Raw genomic sequence first — 23508 nt, 5'->3', positions numbered from 1 at the left:
GTTTGTTGTAAGAGTCTGTCTGTGCTCTTGAAAACATTCACTCATGAAAAGGCGCATACAGTGAGCAAAGAGCAAAGGAACAGGGTGGGGTGGGGTGAAGGGAAAGAATGAACAAACCAGCACAGACAGCCCAGCAAGTACTGACTGGGCACCTACTGTGTGCCAGGTCTGGGCTGGGGCAGCGCTCACCCTAGTGGCCGTGTAGGGCTGGCCGCACAGCCTCCCCTGGCTGGTTAGCATTTTCTTAGCGGAAGGTACTTTGAACCCTGCTGTGCTGTTACTGGAGAGAACTCGGAGCTGAGAGGGCTGAGGCCACGGCTCCGCTGGGCTGCAATCATGGAGGCTGGGGCCCCGGGCCCAGGGCAGGGCCTCAAAACATAGCCACTCGTGCCGCAGACTCACTCCGGATGCTCCTGGAGAATGGAGACTGGGTGGCACGTCCTGTAGTGGATGCCAGGCACCCACGCAGCCTAGGAGCAGTTTCCACCAGGGGACTACGTGCTTCCCTTTGCCCAGCACCCTCTTTTTGTCCCCTGAAGTCAGGGTGACACCCAGATCTGGCTGGAGTTCAAGTCCTGACCTCCTCCTTCCTAGTCCTGGGAGAGGCAGCAGTTCTGAGCCTCAGGCTCAAGCAGGCTGCAGAGGCCAGCAGAGGGTGGAATTAGTTGGGGTGAGCTGGTCCTCCCCAGCAAGCTGGGAGGGCCTGGGCAGGCTCAGGCACACAGGCAAGGGGGGCAGCCTCTTCCGTGGGGTGGAGATTGTGTGCATGCATGTGGCAGAGACAAAGAACGCCCTTTGGCATTTGCCAGGAAAGCCTTTTGGAAAAACAGGGTGTGACAATGTTGCCATAGCAACCCAACCACACTCTGGCTACAATGGTATACAGTATGGGGGGGCAGCCCCCCCCCCGAACTCCCAGGCCAGGAACAAGAAAATTCCTAGGGAGTTACTGGCAAATATTATAATCTCCCTTTAACTACCCGAGGTCGATCGTGGTAGAAAAATATCAGGGATGATAACATACTTTGGGAGGGAGGCCGCACCACAGGGCTGATGACAGCACATTACTGCGAACATTTAACTCTTATTTCACTACTGGCTAACGCTGCCAGTCTCTCACCGGGCTTCATTCATGCAGTAAACCTCGTCACAGGCCTGCATGCCAGGACAATCCGCGGTGTATCCGGAGAGAAGGACAATCTGTGCTTCTAGGCCTCCACCGGTGTGTGTGTGTGTGTGTGTGTGTGTGTGTGTGTGTGTGTGTGTGTGTGTGTGTGTGTGTGTGTGTGTAGGCCTCCACCGGTGTGTGTGTGTGTGTGTGTGTGTGTATGTGTCTAGAAACATACCCCCCTAAGGATGCAGGGGCTACCGTAAAGGGGACACGCTCAGGAAGCAAGAGGAAACTTGTTCCATAGATCTGAGGGGCAACTTTTGGTGATTCTCTCTCCCAGCGGAGAGGAAGCCCCAGCACGACGCTGGGAGAGGGTAACCATCCGGGCGAGTAAGGACCCACACACACACACACAGAGCCTCCTGCCACCTTCTCAGCAAACACGTCAAGAAATGTGACTGTGGGCCCCTGGAGGCCGCCAGCGTCTGTGGCTGCTTCGGGCGCCGGGGGCGCTGTGGAAGGGCAGCAGTGCTCAGGATCCGGGAGGCCTGTGTGACTCAGCCCCGCACACGCCCAGGTCAGAGAACAGCGCCGGTCTGGTAGCTGCCAGGCAGGAGTCTGAGCAGCTGCTCCTTAGCAGTCTCACAATGTGGGAGAGGGAAAGCCTCAGGGGCGCTGTGGGCTACAAGCAAAAGGCGTGGGGTGTCCTGAGCACATCAGAGACAGGGAGAATGCAATGGCTCACCACCCCTTAGCCATGGGCGGCCCTGGAAGGCACCGACAGGGCATGTGCGCTTAGCTCTATTAAGCAGCCACAGTGGGTCTCATCTGCTCCAAGCAGCCCGACATTTCCCACACGTCTGAAAACACTTCTGACACTAGGGGGCAACTCTAGAGTCCTCTCCAGAGGCTTGAGCTAAAAGGAGCCCAGGCAAGGCGGAGGGGCTGCCCACCACGGCCAGGGAAGGGGAAGCTGCTCTGCAAGCTAAACCAGTGAGCAATGGCTTGAGTGGTCAAAACCAGGAGGCTTCAGGCCTCCTGGTAGTGCAGGGGTTAAAGTCTCAGTGTTATCAAACCATCACCAGCCACTGCGGCCTAAGTTCGATCCCAGGCCAGGGCGCTAACCCACATGGCGCAGCAGACCCCTCCTGTCTCACCTTCACCCCAGTTCTTGTATGTATAAATAAATAAAATAAATCTTTAAAAAAACCCCAAAAACCAAAAAAGAGGTGGCTTAAAGCTCTGCCCCATTCTCCCTGGGTGCGTGTGCAGAGCAAGAGTGGGGGGTACCCCACCCCCCGCAAGGAAGCAACTCTTAGCAACGCGGAGAGACTGCCTGTTCCAATGTGGATGGCCCTCCAAATGAGTATGGCAAGTGCAGAGACCGACCTAGACAAAGCTTCTGACTCCATCTGTGCCCGGGGTTCTCAACTGCGGGCAATTCTGGCCTACCTCACCCCCCACTCACAGCAATGCCTGGGATCACATCTGGGGTGGGGCGTGTTACCGGCCCCCTTGGGTAGAGACCAGGAATGCTGCAGCAACACCCCACCACGCCCACGACGGGCCCTGCACCAGAGAACTCCGCAGCCTCGCAGGTCCGTAATGCCGAGGTGGAGAAACCCTGATTTATGTGGAATGCTAAAAAAGGCAAAACTATTGTGAAGAAAAGAGACGACTGTGCCCCAGGCTGAGGGGGGGGGGGGCAGTGCCAGTTTTCCCTTGGCAGGGAAAACACAGGAAGTATCCGGTGTGGGAAATGCTCGGCCATCGATGTCGTGATGGGGTTAGCATGACCGCACGTGTCTGTCAGACGCTCCACATGACACACTTCAAATGGACCAGTCTACGTAAATTACACCTCAGCAGGGCTGTTTTCAAAAAGTGGAAGGAAAGAAAAGGTGCAGTTGCTTGGGGAAGATGTCCGGGCGACAGCGCTGTCTCCCAGCTGGAAACAGCAGGGACGGGGGCCGAGACTCCAGTCCACAAGCAGCCCCCCTGGTCACCACTTGCGAGAGGCCAGGGGCTGTGGCAAGTGTGTGCTCTGCTTCCCCGGCCCACAAAGCTCACTGGTGTGTCCTAACGTGCCATCTTCTAAAGAGCAAACTGAAGGTTTTAGCAAAACCCTGGCTTTTGCACAAGGACTGCAAAGACTCACTCTATTCATCAGGGACGGCAGGAGAAAGGCAGAGCCCACTGGGGGCCTGCTCTGGGAGGTCAGTCCTACCCACCCAATCTCAGAGGACAAACAGAATGATCCTTTTCTGGGCCTTCTAGTTCGGGAAAAGAGTAGCCGATTTCCCAGGATCCCAGTGAGAGGATCCTGTCCTGAGAAAGGCCAGTCAGCAGAGGCTGCAAGAAGTGGCACTGGCAGGCTGAGCTCAGGGCACTGTGTCCCCAGGGCTGAAGTAAGCATGCCCTGACCCTCTCTGCCAGCACTGCCACGGGCTCTGCAGGCCACCTGCCCAAGGAGAGGGCGCCACACAGGCACCCCACTGCAGAGACAAGCAAGGGAGTTGGTCAGGCTCCAGTCTCCTTGGCAGGGAATGGCCTGGCCAGGCTTTGGGTGGGCACTTCCATGTCAAGGGGTGTTAAGAGACAAGAGCTACTGTAGCACAGGGCTGACAGGTGTGCCACTTTCCAGAAACTACCACTTTGCCCTCCCGAGGCACAGAGAGTCCCACACTCTGGGGCTGCAAGGTTCCTTCCAGAGACAAAGCACACAAGGACAGGGTGCGGGCCCAGGCACAGGGGGAGTTGAGTGCCAGTGGAAGGCCTCAACTGTCCCTCCACACACTGCCAACGCACCAAGCCCGGGGAAGGCAGCACGGACACAATGCCTGAAGAACTACTCCTAGGGCAGCTTCCCCAGACTCCTCAGGGAATGCGAAGCCCTGACAGGGAACACAAGAAATGGCTTCCAGAGAAACAGCAGCCTTGCCTGAAGCAGACGCCTCATGCAGTGGCCAGCCAGGGTGGTGCCAGCTGATTCTGGGCAAGTCTCAGAAACATGCCCGCGCCCCCCTGGGGTACTTACCAACTAATTCCTGGGGGTCTCGCTTTTCTACTTCTGTGTTATCCTGTAAGACAGAAACAGAAATACAGGGGGGTGGGGGGCGGGGAAAGGAGGGCTTGGGGTCAAAATAAGGGGGTTGTAATTGTAAGGGGAATACAAAAATAAAATTTAAATAATAAAAAAATAAAGTAATATATATTTAAAATAAATAAGTAAATGCAAAAGCCTAAAAAAAAAAAAAAAAAGAAACAGAAATACAAGAAGGTAAGCCGGGGCCCCTGACCCACAGTTCCTCTCTTCACCGAGACCACTCAGGATTTCTGAGGAAAGACGAGGAGCTGCCAGGAACCTAACAGTGAGCAGATGCCCGGAGGGTTTTCTGGGACCCCTGAACCTCCTAATCCTCCTTTTCTTCCTCATCCGAGCAGCAGGGAAGCTCCAGACCCTGGTCGATCTCTCCATGGCCCTCAGCAGTGAGCAAGACTGACCAGCGCAGAGGAGCATGACGGTCCGCCATCAGCTGCACGGCCCCTCCCCCAGGGCCGGCCAGTCACCCCACCCCACCCCACCCAGTACAGTGGTGGCTACTTTATAACGTGAGAGTCCCCAGAGTCGACCCCAGACTGGCTGCTCCCAGGAGATCTTTCTCACTTTTCGTTTAAGCACAAAGGGGGGAAGCTCAGGGAACCCGTGAGGTTGAATCAGTGAGGGAACCAGGCACCAAACGGCCCCAGCACAGAGGCGGCCCCCTCTCTGGCTCCTCTCACAAGAAAAGTTTTCCTCACAGCCACCACATCCACGCGCCCTTTGGCCCCAGCCTCCTGCAGACTCCCGAGTGCTAAGCTTGCCAATCAGCCGGGGTCCGCACGCACTCTGGGCCCCGCTGCTCGGAGGAGCTTCACCAACCCAAACCAGCAGGAAGCCGCTCTCCAAGCCAGCCACAGGGGGCGGCAGGCTCGCCCCACTTCCATTGCCCCAACCGTACAATGGCAAGAACATGTCCATTTCCCCCACTTCTCGGGGAACCCAGCCCCTCAAACACAGTCAGATCAGGGTCTCTAGTGCCACACATACTCATGGCAGACGGTGCGCTCCCAGGAAGCTGTTGGATGTCGCTTCCTGAGGCCGTGGTTGGTGAGGGAGAGGAGACAGTGACAATGCAGCAACCGGAGATGCCCGTGGGCAGCGCCGCGGATGCCAGTTACACCGGCCACACCAGGGTAACGTCTCAGGACGGCAGGCGCGGGCACCAGGCCCACGCTGACAGCAGAGCAGCCATTCTTAGCCCCATTCCCAAACAGTCCTCCCTGGTTCAGGGACAGGCCAAGCCCCTCGCTGCTCTGAACACTGCTGCAATTCATGACCCGGTGGGCAGGACGCGCAGGAGGGGCTGCCTAGCAACTCTCCAGCAGCCGCCCCCCGCCGAGCAGGCAGCAGGGCTACTGCAGAGGGGTCAGGGGTGTTGGGGGGGGCCTGCCCGCCAAGTTCAGGCTGGTCATCCATCAGCGGCGCTACAGAGAGTGCCAGTCTCCAGGGGACCCTCAACAATGCCTTTGTAGCTGGGACTCTGAAGGAGCCACCGTGTCAAAGAGCGTGGCAGCAACAAAACGCAGGGCCGCAGAAGGTCCCTCAAGCCTCCCTCTAGGGGACAGCTTTCTGGGCACGAACTGTGGGAAAATGCCCATGGCATGCCCCCCCAGCCAGTCCTGTCCCTCCTGAGGTGGGGAGAGGGGGGACCCTTATGGGATCTTCCCCCACAGGCAGCAACGCGCCAGTCCCTCTGGAGGCTCAAGGCCTGAGCTGCAGGGCGGAGGACGGAGCTGCAGATCCGCAGAGCCCTACCCTGTCCACCCCGGTGCAGGAAGTTAGTCATCAAGCAGGCCCTGTCTCTTCAGTGTTTACTCCAGGGGCTCCCGGGAAGGTAGCGGGCGGAGCCTCCCTGTGGCTCCCAGCAGAGGCCACAGGGGCAGGGCGGGCGGGCGGGGATTCCCGAATTTCACAAGGTCCTTGGGGCTCAGCGGAGGCTGTTCAGTCACGTCTCTGGGAGGAGATGATGGCACAGAATTGCCAACAGGAAGCCCCCCTTCTTTTAGTATTTCCTTTTTTTTTTTTAGCTCGGCTCCCCATTCCCCCCAAGTTAATCTTTACACATTGAAGGGGAAAAAAAATAAGCACAGTAGCTGCCTATCAACCTGCCACCTACTGCTTCTACTCTCCAGGGCGCAAGCGCACCCCCCCCCCGCAGCCTGAGGGTACCCTGAGCCCCACGGAGCAATCTTAATCCCAACCAAACATCTCCAGAAACACATCTCACTCCAGCTTCCCAGCTGTGGGCACTACCTCCACAGCCCCTCTGCGCAAGGTGCTGGCAACAGACAGGGGCCCAGCCCCAAGCCAGGGAAGACTTCTGCCGTGAGAGAACACCATTAGCCGAAGTATACAGGAGCCGCCACAGGTCACACCATGTAACTTTGCCTAAGGTCTCCTGGAAAGACTTGGGAGTCTCTCTTCAGAGCTCCCACATGTGTCCCAGGCACCCCTGGGCCTTCTAAGGCCCCGGAGAATCAAGCAACGAGAAGCCTCCTGGTGGCCACACCTGGATACATCTGGAGTGTGATTCTTTGCTCTGGAAGCAGGTGGCTGGGAGCCTGCAGAAGCACCCCACCCCCGGCCCCCGGCCCAAGCTGCGCCTGAAGAAGAAAGGCACAGCCACAGTTCTTTCGGGTCCTAAAGCAGCTCAAACCCCCAACCCACCCCAAGCATGGGAGAGGGGTTCAGCTATGCGCCAGAGAAGGGCGCGGAGAGTGGACCTGGGGGAGGACTTGGAGGTGCTGAAGGAAGCTCAGCAGGCCGGGAGACTGGGGACACCACTCAGAAGGTGTCGATTACCCCAAAGATGCTTCTTAGACCCCCCCCCCCACGCCAACCGTAAGTTTCATCAAATGAAAGCGGCCTCAGGAGGACGGGAAGCAGGGGCTGCAAGTGGAGACCCCGAGGGGCCTCTGACAGTCACCCCGCAGGCACCAGGAACTCGGTAGGAGAATGAAGCAGCGCCTGATGGTTATCTTGGAAGGCAGCCGCCATGTCAGATAAAACTCTTGATCAAAGTGTTTAAAGAGGACAAAATGAAGGAGATAGAAGAGACACATGACGAAGCTACCAGCAGTTCAGGAAACCGGTTTTACAAAACCTGGTACAGGGAAGGATTCTCGCCATGTCCTTAATGCAGCGGGGGTGGGAGGGGGGTGGGGAGACTGGCAGTTAGTAATCCTTTTAGTTTCCCCCTTTTTTGGCTTGCTTCTTCCTTTTTCACAAGTAAAGAGCAACAAGAAACCGCTGTTCCTTTTCTCCTCCAAAGCACTGCTTTGGCATGCGTGGGGACACCTGTCCTGACTTGCACGGAGCCGGCGCGGCCTCCAGGTGGATATTCTCAGTTGGTCAAAGCGATGAACTGAGCAGAGAGCCAGGAGGCAGAGGTCTGTCTGCGTCAGCCATCAGCAGAGGCAGGATCAGTCCCCAGGCCCAGCCGTGAGCACACGCCCCTTGGACACAAGCAGGCAAAGGAGTTTCACCAGGAAGGTGAGAACAAGACTTCTGCCTGAGGAGACGAAGAGCAGCCAAGATAAGAGCAGAAAAGTCCGATCTCTCACACCCTGCAGTTCAAGTCCAATTAAGACACAAGGGAAAACAAAACAAAACAAAACAAAACAAAACCTGCTTCTCAAAAAAGCTGAGTGAGAAGATGGGAAAGGGAGCAGGCTGAGCTGGTCAGAGAAGCCAAGCTCTGGCAAGGCCCCTCTCCCTACTGCACCCCTCCAACCTCCCCAGGCCTCCGCTGAGGCCAAGGCCCACTGAGCAGGGCACCAGGCAGGGGCATCCTGGAGAGGAGGGATCGGAACTTGCCAGCTTGGGTTCCTTAAGCAATTACACCTGAGACTTGCAGGAATACAAGTGCCCAACAGGGGCCTCACGCTCAGGGACAGAGCCTGGAAGGTGGCTGGCCCTACAGAATGGCCGAAGAGACAGGAACAGAGGAAGGAAGTCAGATAAGGCTCCGGGAAGCGGGCTAAACTGCCATCTGAGCTGGGAGGGTTTACTCCGAAGAAGTACCAGGTCTTGGTTGAGAGAATAGAGATTTATTTACAGCCAACAATGCTTCCTCAACCCTTCCTGGAACCAGCCCCTCAAGCATGTTTCAAGGTCCACTCTCCCACTGAGCTGCAACAAGGCCCCCCTCCCTGCTCCCCCCTTGCAGCTGGTTCTGCCAAATCTAAAAGTGGCTCTTTCTCCCCCACTCTGGGTACATTAGGCACAGAGAAAGCATTCTGATTGGGGGGGGGGGGGGGCAAAGGGCAGCCTCTCCGCACTGCCAGGAGGTGGGGGAGAATACTCCAGACGCTGTTTGCTGTTTTCTGCTGGATGACGTAATCTTGCATTTTAAGAGTAGGTGGCAGCCAGCAGGGAGTCAGTTAGCAGAACAATGCCTTCCGAACCGTACATTCAGTAGTCAGAGTCCAAATAAAATCTCACCTCCTGGCTGGAGCACCCACAGGAAAGTTAGCATCACTGTGGCCCGAGGCCCTGGGGGATCCCCTGCTGACCCTTTCAGCCTCACCTCCCCTCGGCCTCTGCTCGTGGGCCCTGGCCCAGCCCTTGGCCTTGGGCCACCCCTCCCCATTGCTGCCTACTAAGCCCCAGGCAGACTTCAGAGTCCTGCTCTGTGCTCTCCCCCACCCCCCACTCTCCTTTCTACTTCAGCCCAGTTAAGGGTTTCACAGCTACCTCTGCTGGGTGCTCTAAGCCCCAGGCCTCAAACTTGTTCAAGGTCAGTTTCAGTGTGGAGTCCTGTCACTAGGCAGAAGAGGAACTAATTAAGGGGTTGGTCTGGAACTGACCTGAAATAAACCTATAATCCAGTTCTTTGCCTTTCTTACCCCACAGCTTGCTGTTCCTAATCCTCAAACAGAGTTACTGGCTATTAAATCATATATTTATCACACAAATAATTTACTGAGCATTTGTTATGTACCAGGCCACGGGCCAAGCTCTGGGGAGGAACAGGAACAAAATTCAATCGAGGGGAATCAACTGAGGTTTCCTTCAACGAAGATCTCACTTCATTCTCAGCTGTGGAGCTGTTGTGCCCTACGAAGCCCCCTTGAGGTTTTCTGAGATGCATCTGTCACTTCAGGTTGTCAAGAAAGCAGCAGTTCTGGGACTTCTGTCAGATCTCCAAGCCTCAGACTATGACTGTGCTTTGACAGGCGTGCACAGGGATGTGGACTGAGAGCTGGCAGTTACCCCAGGGCTCAGGCTAAGTCGGTGAACCCGCTGCCCTGTGGGGACAGCCCCTTGGCACCGCTCTGGCTCAGGCTGTGTCGCCGGCACACCCAGGAGAGCCCTGGAGGAAGCCTGTCACCAGCGCGTTTCCTTCGGCTGCATCCTGCAGGTGACCAGGCCACTGCCGACGGAGACACGCAGCAGACACAGGGCGGACGCGGCGGGGGTGGGGGCGCCGTGGATGCAGTGGTCTCCCCGTTGCTCCCTGCTCACCCCTGGGAGGCTCAGCTCCCCCAGTAGAGGTGGTTTCTACAGGTAAGGGTTAAGTGGGCATGAGCAGAGACAAATTAAACCCGCCAGGAAGGGCCTTGTCCAGGAAGAAAAGGCAGGGAGGCGGAGAAGGAACAGTCTCTCAATCTGAAAAATCTGCCACCAGAGGCAACACAGCACTGCACAGCAGGCGCTGGCGCTATTGCACAGAACCAACCAGACTAAGGGAAGTGCGAGGCCCTGGCCGGGAGCCACTTCCAAGGGGAGACATTTGTTATCTGAGGCTCCAGGTACAAGCTCAGACTGGATTCAGACACCAGAGACTCTGAGTGTCTTGAAAGTCTCGGAAGATGCTCAGAGGGGCCACTTCTCTCTCGCTCTCACCTCCAGGGCGTTGGGAGGGCTGCGCCGTCTGGGTGCAGGGGTGACCTCACGCAGAGGCTGAGTCAAGCCCTCAGGGGCGGGGCCAGGCTGAGCCTCTTCCTTATGGTTTCCCATGGAGGACAGCTGCCCGGCTGAGGTGTCAGAATAACCTCCTGGGCAAACAGAGGCGAGGTACTGAAGAGCCTGGAGTGTGGAAAAGCAAAGTGGACAACATCTCCACACTCACAGGGGAGCAGTTCATTATCTATAGGGCCAGAGGGATGTCAGGAGCTTCAAGGCACCACTGAGGAAAATCTACCTAACTCCAGAAGAGCAAACTCCCACCAACCCCGGAAATAGCACGGCGGCATTTCAAGGGACACGGCTCAAAACACAGAAGGAGGTGGGGCCGCGGGCCGCCAGGACAGGCAGCCTGCTCTCTGCATCATGTAATTTCAAAAAGATAAATCCCAACTGGGGGAGGAGGCGCCCAACCACACCTCAGCTAGTAATCTGCGGCATCTGGGCCTGAGGGGAAGGAAATATGTTGGGGCCTGCATGGCCGCTGGGTGGGTGGACGGGGTGTGCAGCGCCACACAGGGGCGGCGGGGCTTCAGGAGCTGGCTGACTTGGAGCAGTCTATGGGGTGAGCTGAGGTGGGGTCAGAGGAAGCCCCGCTCACAAGAGGTACCCAACGTTCTGCAGCGTTGGGCGCGGGAGGGAGCCAGGCCTTCTTGGGATGGTGGCCGGACAGAGGACCTCGCTGGGTCTCTTTTACTCCAGACAAGCTAAGAGCGCCTTCCACGGCCTGCTCCGTCCCTGTCCTCATGCCTGCTCTCAGATCGAGTCACCACCCAGTCAGACTTGTATACCCCAACACGACGAACGCGGTGTCTCTCACTTGTTAAGGACCAGGCCTACAGAAAGCCACTTGGCCACTCACGGTGGCGAGAGCAAGGATGTGTCAAATGCTAGGAAGGTGCAGGCACACTCCACGGCCACGTTATGACTTCAAGTGAGAAATCACGCGTGGGTGACTCACAAGCTAGCAACGGTCAAGGACCATTTCCTTCTCTGGTCGTAGGTGAGTGACACGTCCACCCTCTCTCCTGGCCAGCACTCACAGCGTCATGGAGTTGGGGGCGGGGGGAGGGAATCTGGGGCAGGGAGGATAATACCACCAAGTTGGAGCCACCAAATCTATATTCTCCTTCCTACATCTTAAACACAGACCTTACCAGAAGGTGACATGCACAACTCAGGGGTTACGATAACCCCACAAAGCAGACATTACTATTTACTATTTGTTTTACATAAGAGTAAACTGAGGCACAATACAATGAAGCAACTTCTTGCCGGCATTCAAGCCCAGCCTACCTGACTCCAGCACTCAGTCACAGCACTTCCCAGCCCTCCCCGCCTCCCTTGAGACCAGGAGGCAGCCAACAGTAATGGTGTCTCTGAAGCCGTTGTGTTCACCACTGGCTCAGCCAAGATCAAGGGCCAAAAAGGAAACCTCTCCAGGAATGATGCGGCAGCAGGTCACAGCAGAGCGGGTTTAAGCCTTTGGCTTAAGAGGAAGAGGCAGATTTCCCACCTTCCAGCCCTGAGGATCTCAGGAAGCAGCTCGAGGGTTGTGGTGCCTGTGAGTAACTCTGAACTGATTGCAGGAAGGGCTGGTCCTGCCCACTTAATCAGAGATGTAGGTGCTGGCCCTGCCCTGAGCCTAGACTTCCTGGGCACCCAGCGAGAGAGGCCACCAAACCTGAAGCCTCCAGGGTCCTCCTCTCTCACTGGGTCTGCAATCACGTGGCCTTCCAATGACAACTGGAGCAAGTGGAGTTTCAGAGAACAAATCTCCTGACCCACCGGAGACTCTCACGGAAGAAGTCACCAGCACTGCATTTTATTCAACAACAACTATAAAAATATACTCAGGTTGTGCTACTGAAATACACTAATTCTGGATTTTATTTGGGCTAGCTGAGGAAAATGAGCGAGGGCCTGAGGGAAGCAATGTGAAAGTATGGCCAATAATGAGCATCAGCGTGGAACAAAGGTGGATGGATCTTGGGCTTAAAAAAACAAAAGACAAAAAACCTATCCGGAGGTATTAGGAAAATTAAAAAAAAATTTTCTTAAAAATGTCTCCGCTGAGCTATAACCCGCATGTGATATAATCCCCAAGTGTTTCACTTTTGATCACTCATTTGCGCCCCGCTATTACAGCAGATCACAGCGATACCGGGAGGCTCAGGATGTCGATGGGAACAAAACAGGGGGCAAAATACACCCATGATCCCACTGAGCAACAGCGGAGAGAAAAGGGTGAAAGGGGTTGCTGCAGAGTGTGGAGCTGGGCGACCTCCTCTGGCTATAATGAAACAGGCGTAAGGTAAGGTGCACGCGGCACAGGGACGACAACCAGGCGACTACCTGGCTGCACTAACAGTTATCTTGCGATTTGACAACCAAAACGTGATAGAACCACCAGGGAAGCAAGTCCAGGAAGGCCCCATGTCAAAGGCCCCCCAGTTAAAGTGAAGCGCTGAGTGACCCCCTGATGCCCCACCCTAGAGAGAAACTCAGGAGAACGCGCCACTGGGCAGGTACAAGGGTGACCCATGCCCCAAGGCTGCCATGACTCCCAGTTCCCAGGCCACACCCCACGACCCGGCCTCCCCAGAACCCTTTAGGACAAACAGCCCCTCCGCTGCCTGCGGGAAAGAAGCTCACGCTCCCTCTCGGTGTTAGCTTCCTGGAGGCACAGGGAACACACTCGAGGCCCCATAGGACAAACGTCCGCTCTGCAGGGATCCCATGGGAGCTGGCACCTGGGGAGTCTCTTCTCTTTGTGGTCAAAAGAGGACTTTAGGGGCCTCCCTGTGGCACAGCGGTTGAGCGCTGGGCTGCAACGCTGCCTGCAAGCCTCTGTAGCGCCGGTTCGATCCCCGGCCGCCGGGCAAGGGTCCCACATGGCGCACAGACCTCTCCTGCCGCCCGCTGCTCCCCTCAATAGTGTATGGTCAGTCTGCCTGTTCTGTTTCCCGCTCTGGCTCTGGTGAATTCTCTCACCCTCCCGTGCTTCTGACTGTACCCAGTGCTTGTATAAATAAATAAATAAATCTTTTTTTTAAAAAAAAAAAAAAAAGAGTATTTCAGCCCCGAGGGTTCCCACATACCCACGCTGCGGGCTCCAGGAAGGCCTCCCTAAGTCAGTAGCCAACACCAAAGTCCTGGGGACAAGCTGGGGGGCAGCCTGCAGTCGGTGGGTCTTTGGTTATGATACTTGAAAAGATCAATGATAAGGGAGGGGTTGGGGCAGGGGCCGGGAGGAGAGGGAGTGAGGGGGTTCTTGGCGCAGTTCTGTCCGGCGCCAGCCCCCCACTTAGATGCTGAGACAGTGAATGACGCACTCACCCTGGACAATCCCCTTTCCAGGGGAGGCAGAGGGTGTCTCGGGCGCTGGAGGTGGAGCCCTGGCTACCCAGCAGAGCCAGGCCTGCAGGGGAGGGCAAAGGAGGAGTTTCCTGAGCCCACCATTCTAGAACTCCAAGACAAGCTATGGCTGCCGTTCCCAAAATGACCGTCGAGGCAGCCCAGAGTGCCGCGGCACCCACAAAGATGTCATATTCAAACACTGCAAGGGAAACAACGCTGCTTGACATGTTACACACACACAAACGTCCATGTTGTTTTTTTAAAGCATCTAGCGAGTTGAGGACCACGAGCTCACTGGTGCTAATGACGTAAAAAACGGCACTGATCACTATGTCTTTGGGCCAAGGAGCTCTGAAAAACTGAGACACCAAAGGTGCCACAATCTGAGAAAAGGGGCAATTTCTGCGCCGGAGGATGAAGACATAGGAGCAGACTGGCTTTGCTGAGAAGGCCGAGCTCCACCAGCGACTGCACTTCGCCGGGAAGACCACGTCCACACGCACACACGCAGGCCAGAGGCCTCCACGCCTGACTTCAGAGATGAGCGTGGGGCGAGTGCATGCCTGTGGCCCTGTGCCGGAGGGGAGTCAAGTTAGGACCCACCCAGGGCTTCTGACCCCCCGGCTCCCACACCACTTCCAAGGAGTAACCCCCACATTTCTGCACTACTTTTGGGCTTGAAGATTTTTTCAAACATGTTTTCTTTTACTTTAACCTGGTTTTACACGCCTTTTAAAAAAATGCTGGAGCAATTTTTTTCCCCACCCGATGCCACCTCCGTGATCCAGGGACACGACTTTGTTTTGACAGATGTTTGCTCCCAGGGTCAGGAGGATTCTGGCCAGAGCACAGCACCCCAGGGAGGCCGGCCCTCCTGGCCAGCCTGCAGGCGGCTCCAGTTCCCTCTCTGGGTCGCGGGGCCTGTGTTCTGTGCGTTTCAAAGGAAGGGCGGGGCAGGCCCAGAGATGTGGAAAGAGTTCCATGCACAGGAACTGTGGGAGTGGGGAAAAAAATAAACAAGGGAAAACATTCCAGGGCAACCAAGGTAAAATGGACAAAGGAGAGGGGTGGCCAGGGCAGCCGCCAGCCGAGGGCAAACAGATGGAGGAAACACTTGAGCCCGCGGCACCCCCGTCCCCCCAGGGGGAGCTGGCAGAGGCCCGCTGCTTCTCCCTTGCCTCTCCGGACTTGGCTGGGACAGCAGTGCCGCCTCCCGTTCAGTATCAGAACATCTGAGCTGGCCCGCTGGTGGGGGGGGGCGGACCAGAAAGCCAGTCAGAGCAGATGAGATGGCCCTGAGGCATTTCCGGAGGAAGCCTTTTCTAGATCTGGTTCAGGGCAAATGCAGCAACCCCAGAGGCTATGTCTGCCACCCCAGCAGATGGATCAGGATCAAAGGTTCTCCAACAGAGCTGGGTCTGGAGTTATCATGGCTTACACTCTGACGCGGACTTTGCACCCACAGATAACCCCAATACCAGCGTGCTAGAAGGAAGTCATCTTGCAGCCCTGTGCTCAAAGCTTATACCTCCTACAGTCAGCAGAAAAAAAAGGCTGGAGAAGACTCAACTCTGCTTATCCACAATGCCATGCCCGTTCCCAGGGAGCCCCGTGGGAGTTCAGTGCAAGCCCCCACCCATTTCTTTTAGGACACTCTTGTCAAATAACTCCTTAAAACTTATCTTAAAACTTGCTCCTTGGTGGAGCAAGGGGTTAAGAGGTAGCTTATGAAGATGTCTGTGGCCACTGAAGCATGAGTTCGATTCCTGGCCAGGAAGCTACCCACATGGCGCAGCAGACCTCTCCTGCCTCGCCCGCTGCTCCGCTCAGCAGTATATTTCAGCAGATCTACCTGTTCTGCTCCCCACTCTGTCTCTGGTGAATCCTCTCACTCCCTATACTCCTGGCCTGTATCCTAGCTCTTATATGCATAAATAATAAAAAAAAAAACTTATCTGAAAAGTTTGGAAACATGGAGCTCACTATCCTTCGAGTCAGCTCAACAAACTTTGGGGCAGAGATGACAGAAAGTGCTTCATGATGTGAAAGCAAATGTCCTCCCTGCAACTCTAGGCCTTCCACACCAGACTATCTCCTCCCTCCCCCCCTCCGCCCCCCTGCCTCTCAACACCAGACAGATCTACTCTAGTGGGTCCTTCCTTCCCCTGCATGCCTCCTCTCCTGAGAGCCGAACAGCCCCCATCCCCCAGGTGGGTGACAGCCTGGCAAGCCAGCAGAGGAGCACCAGCTGCGGAGGTGATGCCACCAACGCTCCAGAACAGGCGTGCTTAAGCTCACTAGGCCGAGCACTCTGTTATGCCTCCTTAGAGATGTCTCACAAAACAAACGGGGTAGTTTTCACCAGGACACCCACTTCCCAGATGCCAACCGCCAAGGTGAAAGGCCTTCCCCCCAAGGGAGTTGCACATCAAACCTGGTTTCCAGATCCACAAACTTTTCCCGCCTCGATGGGCATCTCACCTAACTCTGGATACTCTGCCCTCAATGCAGCTCAAGAGCCTGTGAGGCCACCAGCTTAATGACACTTGCAGCTCAGTGACAAGTTAGCAAACGACAGGCTAATATGATCGACCCAAGGTTTCTGTTTGGGAAGGACTATGGTTCTGAAAATTGACAGGTGAACCCTGCGAGTCTGCAAGGGGTTTTACGTGGGTAAACGGAGGCCACTGCTGAGGGCCCTCTGCAGGGACAGGTTGTGATAGAAATAATTTAGGCAGAAGTATCCAAAACGAAGGCTAATAGCACAAAATACTGGCTGGTTTGCACAGTAGTAATAGTGGGAACCAAGCCAAGGAGGAGGCTTTAAATAAATTGTGGTATGCTCTTAGTTTAAAAAAAAAAAAAAGAGGGGGGCCTCCCTGGTGGTGCAGGGGTTAAAGACACAGTGTTTTCAAGCTATTGCCAGCCACTGCATCCTGAGTTCGATTCCCAGCCAGGGAGCTGACCCACATGACACAGATCTCTCCTGTCTCCCTGCGGATCCCTCCAGCAGTGTATTCCAGTAAATCCACTTGTTCTGCTCCCCACTCTGTCTCTGATGAATTCTCTCACCCTCCGCACCTCTAGCCTGCACCCTAGTTCTTTTTTTTTCTTTTTTTATATAGACGCATGTTTTTACTTATTTATTTATTTGTTTGTTTGTTTGTTTTGTTTATACAAGCACTGGGTACAGTCAGAAGCGCGGGAGGGTGAGAGAATTCACCAGAGCCAGAGCGGGGAGCAGAGCAGGCAGAAGGACCGAAGTACACTGCTGAGGGGAACAGCGGGCGGCAGGAGAGGTCTGCGCACCATGTGGGACCCTCCTCCAGTGTCCGGGGAGCAGCCGGGGATCGAACTGGCGCCACAGAGGCTGCGGGCAGCTTTGCAACCCAGCGCTCAACCGCTGTGCCACCGGGGAGGCCCCTGCACCCTAGTTCTTGTATGCATAAATAAACAAATCTTCGGGGGAAAAAAAGGCCACCCCCGGGCTGTAACTTCTCTCTGCAGGCTGTGATGAGAGCGGGCAGGTGTGACACGCTGGCCCAAGCACCACGGTGCCCCTGAGTGATGTTGAGACTTGTAAATAGGCTGAACAATGACTTACAGCACTTTTTTTGTTTTTTGGCTTCAGCTACAGTTATTTTTCATAAAAATGGGATTTGTGTCAACATGCAATGAGTTTACTTTCTTAAATATTCAGTATTTTTTCTCAGCTTTTGCTCAGCTTCTAACACAGAAACTATCAATAGGTAAAATCTACAGGAAGAGAAGCTCTTTGGGAGCCTCAAACTTCCACTGTATAAAGAAACCAAACGGTCCTGCGCGTGGCTGGAGCCAGAGGACGCAAAGCAGGTCTTCAAAGCGCCAGGGCAGGAGGGCGCCACCTCGTGGAGGAGACTGTCGTGACAGGGACCCGTTCGCAAGGAGGTGAACCCGGGGCCACTGAGGGCCCTCTCCAGGGACGGCCTTGGTAGAAACTGCACAATTTAGGCAGAAGTATCCAAAGTGAAGGGCTAAGGATACAAAATTACTGCAAACTGTCAACTGATGTAGAACTCACACGTGCCAGATGAGCTCCAGGGCAGCAAGGGGCCGAGGTGGAAGCCCGGACGAGGACTGAGCAGGAGCACAGAGGACTCCTGCCAGGGACCAACTCTGGTGGGTGCAGATGCCACAAGGATTCGGGGCCTTTCTCTGTCCCCCCCCTGAGGGGCGGCTGCTAGCCCCGGGGGGCTAGAGGACATCTGAGTGGGTGAGCTCTGTCTGCCCTCTACAGCCGCACTCCAGGAGTTTCGTGAGGGTTGGCTGGGCTTTGTGCTCTGAGGGCCGAGGGTTCCCCGGGGGAAAGGACAGTGTTCTCTGAAATCTTTCACGCCACAAGCAAACTTGAAATCCGAGTGGCTGAAGGAGGTACAGTCAGGCACGCCAGCCACAGCCAGGACAAACCACCTCTTTGCAACCTCCACGTGGGACCGAGAAGGGGGAGGCTGAGCACTAATAAACTTCTCCCTTCTGCCCTTTTTTTGGGGTGTGAGGGGCCTGTTCTTCCTCTTTCATAAGGGAACGTCACCCCCAGGGGACTGGCTCTTTACACAACTGTATTCTGAGAGGGTGACAGGTAAGTGCAAACATCCTGTCCTCCAGCCAACTTCCCCAGGAGGCTCCAGCTCAAAGGCCGGCAGCTCTAACCAAAGAGGCGCTGGCCTCCCACCCGTTCCCTCCACAACTGACGAGTCAACCCTTGGCCGTTCCCTCCACAACTGACGAGTCAACCCTTGGCAGCTCCTGGGGCTTATTTTATGCCCTAAGATCAACACACCCCAAGGACTAAGACAGAAAACGAACACTGTTACTATAGACCATTTTCCTCACGCACCCCAAGCAGTGACCCAGGCCAGAGATGCGCCTCCTGTTGGCAAGGCCTGGACAGGTTCTTAAGCTCATGGTCTCACTTGGCACAGAAAGGAACTTACACTCACCATTCCCAGAGTTCATCGTTTTCCTTTCTCCCGCATGCTGGCACTAAAACTTTCCTACTTGAAAAAGACAGATGTATCATGCCTGCATCACCCATGGCCTCTCCGGGGTTACCCTGTGGCCGCACACAGGTTTATACAGCCACAGAGTCTGACTTGTTCCAAACTGGAATAGCTCATGCTGTTCATGACTACTGTTTTTGAATTTAATTGGCTGTCATTTTCTTTCTTTCTTTCTTTCTTTTTTTTTAAACATTTATTTATGCATACAAGAGCTGGGGTAGAGGCCAGAGATGCAGGGCTAGGGGTGGGTGGGCGGTGAGAGGATTCACCAGAGACAGAGTGGGGAGCAGAACAGGTAGACTGACTGAAATACACTGCTGAGGGGACCAGTGGGCGAGACAGGAGAGGTCTGCTGTGTCATGTGGGTTGCTCCCTGGCCGGCTGGGGATCGAACTCGCGCTGCAGAGGCTGTGGATTGCTTCACAGTGTGGTGCTTAACCCCTTGCACCACCAGGGAGCCCCCTGGCTGTCATTTCCTTAAATGTACTAGAATCTTCCTAATTCTTGAGGGCTTCAGCTGGTTTCAAAGCAGTATTTTATCACAGAACTTAGTCCCTCTTCCCTGGGCCTGGCCTGCTTGGAGTCTGCCCGAGGACGCTTCCTCACAGGCACACATGGTGAATGTCCGCACCCAGCACAGCAGGCCCACCCAACGCAGGTCAGAACCTCCATCCTGACAGCTGTGGGACTAGAAACACTAACTTCTCTCACTGTTCCAGGGATGGAAATAGAAGAAACGGTCATGTTGTTTCAAAAAAGACCACGTTTAAAGGAAAACCCAGATTGGGTGCAGCACCCCCATAGCTGGTGGAGGCCCCACTTTGCCACTCATAGGGCCCTTCTAGATGACTAAAGAGACCCTTAGTGCACACAAGGCAGGCCTTATGGCTTTCAATTCTAGAAATATCTCCACATCTTGCCCACCCACAAGGGCAGTGACTCCACAAAGTCCACCTAGATGCACAGCCTAGGTCACCTGGCTGCCACTCAGCCCCAGGACTTCCCATTCCAGGGAGCCTACAGGCTCTTTCTAGAGCTGGTTTCATCCCAGAAAATGGACACACAGTTGTCCAATGTGTTAGGTGGGCAGAGCTCACCAGACACATGGACTGAGCCATCACATTAAAATGCCTTGCTCGCATCCAGGCCACTCCCTCCCCACCAATCACCATACCTTTTGGTCATCAGCCTCAGGTTTTTCCGTCTCTGAATCATCATCTTCCTACAAGACAAAGCATTTAGAGGGTTAAGTTTAAAGGAGTGGTCAGAGGGTTCTCACGTGTGTAACTAGAGGTGAGAGCAAATTTACCCAGCCTGGATCATCCAGTAAGAACCCCTCCCCTACCATCTGATCTAGAATGAGAGAAAGTGGCGGAAAAGGGGATGTTGAGGGGTGAAGAGGAGTGTGTGGGGGGGATCAGAAGCTCGAATTCCACAGGGGATCCAGCAGGGCGGAGTGCGCATCAATGAAAGTGCCTGAGATCAAAGTCACATACATAAAAATAAGGCCAGGCCCTATATAACAGCACATCGGTGTTTCCAGTGAATGTCAATTATTTAAAACCACGAATGTGAACCTTTTTTTCCTTTCATACAAGCACATGTAACCCAGACCTACAATCTTTTTGACACCATTCACCATCACCCGCACACAACTAACTACACCCCAGAACTTCGTCCCAGCAGCACCTGCACCAACATGGGCAGCAGCAAGGTAGGTGTCAAATGACCCAGGCCAAGCAGGACTGAAGGGCAACTGAGACCCTTTCCTGGGTCCCAGCTGACTGTGTCCTGCCTCCACGCAAGCTCTCACAGCACTGCCCCCGCCCATTCTATGTAGCCTTGCTCCTCATCCAAGTGGCTTGACACAAAGGCAACCTCTAGAGTGTGCACCGGCCTCACATAGCTAGTCACCCCCGGCTGAATGCTAACAAAGGTCAAGATCAGCTACGCTATCAGACAGCTATACCGGTGTCCTTCCACTACTCAGGACACGCCGATGCATTGGGGTCTTGAAACAATTAAGTTTCATTCGAAGTTGTCTTTTTTCAGTCAAGCTATTCTTTAACCCAAATATTAACTAGCACTCCAGGTGTGAATATATTATCATCACCCGAGATGCCTGAAACAGACTGATGATTTGAGATTTAACTGTCCTGCAAGGTGCTGGTGAGTCAAAAGCTTCCAAAGCACTCTGCAGAATCTCCTTAAAACAGAGCCAACGATGCGAGATAATCAGCTATGCAGCTCAGCCAAACACAGTCCATTTTAGAAAGCCTACATTGGGAGGCGATGAGAGCATTTGACTAAAACGATGAAAATTCTAAGCAAAACAAACATGGGCCACTTTAAAGACACACATCATGCAAACGTATGGGAGGAAATGGTGATGTTGTCAAGCCAGCATGTATGGGCTTAAGAAAGTCAGGAAAAGAAAACAACTCGCAAAGTTTCTCTAAAATTTCTCTAAAAATTCTGAATGATGAGCATTAGTGGTAGGGCTAAGGACATGAAAATTTCTCCCCAAAGAGCATAAAACACAAACACAATTTCGTTTAATTTGAAAATATGCTAATGCTAATGTTTACGTGCAATAAAAATTCAAACAAATCATAAAATATATGGAGTGTCAATAAAGTTGCTGCTAAATAATCAGTTTCTAGATCTTGACTCAACTTTGCCTTTGTGCTAAGCCTGAGCCTGAACCCTTGTTTCTTCTCCCAAATTTAAAAATTCTGACTCATGATGCCAAGGTGACTTTGTATCTAAAGTCTTCCTTGTCGATGAAAACACAAGTTCTCTTTTCTCTGTTTGCCAGCACGTACTAAACTTCCAGCAAGAGCTGTGGTCAAGAGCGAAGAGCACTCTGATAAAAGTGCCCAGTAAACTATAAAGAAGCTTAAGAAAAATAAATCACAAGCGAAGACAAAATAATTGTCCTTTATAACCTTTTTACTATATTGATTTTACTATATAAAGATTTGAATGCATCCCAACCAAGTTTAAAACTAGCAGAACTGATTGCAGAAAAAAATGATACTGATTCGGACCTTTCACTGTTACAAAAGGAATAAAGTAGCAAAACAGGGAAAATGGACCTAAAACACCCATTGATACCTGGGATTAAAAAAATAAATCCACCATCTTTTGCCCCAAATTTCACTTCAAAGGCTAATACAAAACAAAACAAAATGAAAAAACAAAGGTTAATACACAATAGTCCAGGTAGGTGAAAACGAATTTAGTTTTCAAATAGAACTAGTGATATCCAACCCAGTTTTCTCAACCAAGATAAAACAAAAGGGGGGGGGGGCGGCGCGGGCAGGAAGGAAACAGAACACTGTAGGTGCAGGTCAAAAAGTTTCTGACAAATGAAATACTGCTTTGGGTACCTCTGGATCTGGGAACAGATTATTCCCTTACCGACTGTTTGCTGTTCTCATCCTCTTCCTCATAACCATCTTCATCACCCCCAAGGCGAGAAAAGTCATCTTCTCCATAGGCTTCAGATACCAGTCCACCTTTCTCCTCTGAAACAGAGGAAAGAAGGATTAGGAATGAGGGGGAAATGCAAGAAAACTTTTCAGTTATTTGCAGGTCTGAATCTCTGAAAACGAAAGGGCAATCTCAATCTCATGGACGTGACCAGAGACCCAGATTCTGTCTTGGGGAAGGCCACAATCCAGTGGATGAAGTCATTGAAAGAATAGGCAATAAAAGGAAAAAAAGCAAGTACAAAATTCTCTTTTAATGCTTCCAATCTAGCGATGGCAACCAAAGCCATCCTTTCTCAACACCATTACAGCACGGTTGTCTGAACACGGCTTTCTACACGCACATCGCTACCTGCATCACAGGGCATGGCAAACTCGTCTTCTACAAGACAAGGACTGTCTTCCTCATTTTGGGTGTCCTCTTCTAGGAACAGGGCCTTGAGCAGGGGCTCCCTCTGAAGGGTTCCCAATCACACCTCCTTGAGAAATGAAATCCTTCTGTAAGTTTAAAATAAACTATCATCTGGTGGGGTTCCCATGAGGGAACCTCCAGATGGGAAGAGAACAAACAAAACAGAGTAATTCACCTAATCCAACCCCTTGCATTTTCCAGATGAGGGAACTAAGGCCCAGATACTAGGTAACTTGATGTCTCGCCATGGTCCTGAAGAAATCTGTTCCCATTTCCTGACATTGTGATTCTCAATCTAAGACAACACTGTCACTGACCAGCTGGAACAACTAAAAAAATAATGCAGGGGCCTCCCTGGTGGCGTAAGGGGTTAAGCACTGCACTATGAAGCAATATGCAGCCTCTGTAGCACGAGTTCGATCCCCCGCCAGCTAGGGAGCTACCCACATGGCGAAGCAGACCTCTCCTGTCTCACCCGCTGCTCCCCTCAGCAGTGTATTTCAGTCAGTCTGCCTGTTCTATTCCCCCACTCTGTCTCTGGTGAATCCTCTCACCCCCTGCATCTCTGGCCTGTACCCCAGCTCGGGTAGGCACAAATAAATGAATCTTTAAAAATAAAAAAGTAGGACCTCCCTGGTGGCGCAGCGGTTGAGCGCTGGCTTGCGAAGCTGCCCGCGGCCTCTGCGGCGCCGGTTCGATCCCCGGCTGCTCCCCGGCCACCGGAGGAGGGTCCCACATGGCGCGCAGACCTCTCCTGCCGCCCGCTGCTCCCCTCAGCAGTGTACTTCAGTCCTGCCTGCTCTGCTCCCCGCTCTGGCTCTGGTGAATTCTCTCACCCTCCCGCGCTTCTGACTGTACCCAGTGCATGTATAAATAAATAAATAAATAAATAAATAAATAAATAAATCTTTTAAAAAAAATAAAATAAAAAAGTAATGGAACCACGGAGGAGCCTTAAAAAGCTCACAAAACGTCCATATCCTATTCCAGATACACAGACTCTCTGGCTGTGGAGTCGAGCTAACTGTATTTTTTAAAGTTCCAAGATGCGTCTAGGGCACAATCCTAATTAAAAGGTATAC

At 53.6% G+C, this 23508-nt stretch overlaps 1 protein-coding gene across 1 annotated transcript in view; it reads right to left on the bottom strand.

Annotated features, from left to right (window-relative positions):
* SAP30BP (SAP30 binding protein) overlaps positions 1 to 23508 on the bottom strand; it is a 30224-nt gene that overhangs the window by 6000 nt on the left and 716 nt on the right. Inside the window, exons 2-4 of the mRNA XM_037493874.2 lie at positions 21944 to 22050; positions 19695 to 19742; positions 4149 to 4191 (exon numbers count right to left, since the gene is read on the bottom strand). Of these exons, the coding sequence (XP_037349771.1) occupies positions 4149 to 4191; positions 19695 to 19742; positions 21944 to 22050 (198 nt within the window). The remainder of the gene's footprint in view (positions 1 to 4148; positions 4192 to 19694; positions 19743 to 21943; positions 22051 to 23508) is intronic.

This window comes from Talpa occidentalis, unplaced genomic scaffold (assembly GCF_014898055.3).
Source record: "Talpa occidentalis isolate TD23 unplaced genomic scaffold, MPIMG_talOcc4v2.1 talOcc4.7, whole genome shotgun sequence".
NCBI classification, from domain to species: Eukaryota; Metazoa; Chordata; class Mammalia; order Eulipotyphla; family Talpidae; genus Talpa; species Talpa occidentalis.
The sequence above is the reverse complement of the archived record's forward strand: the minus strand, read 5'-3'. Positions and strand labels throughout refer to the sequence as shown.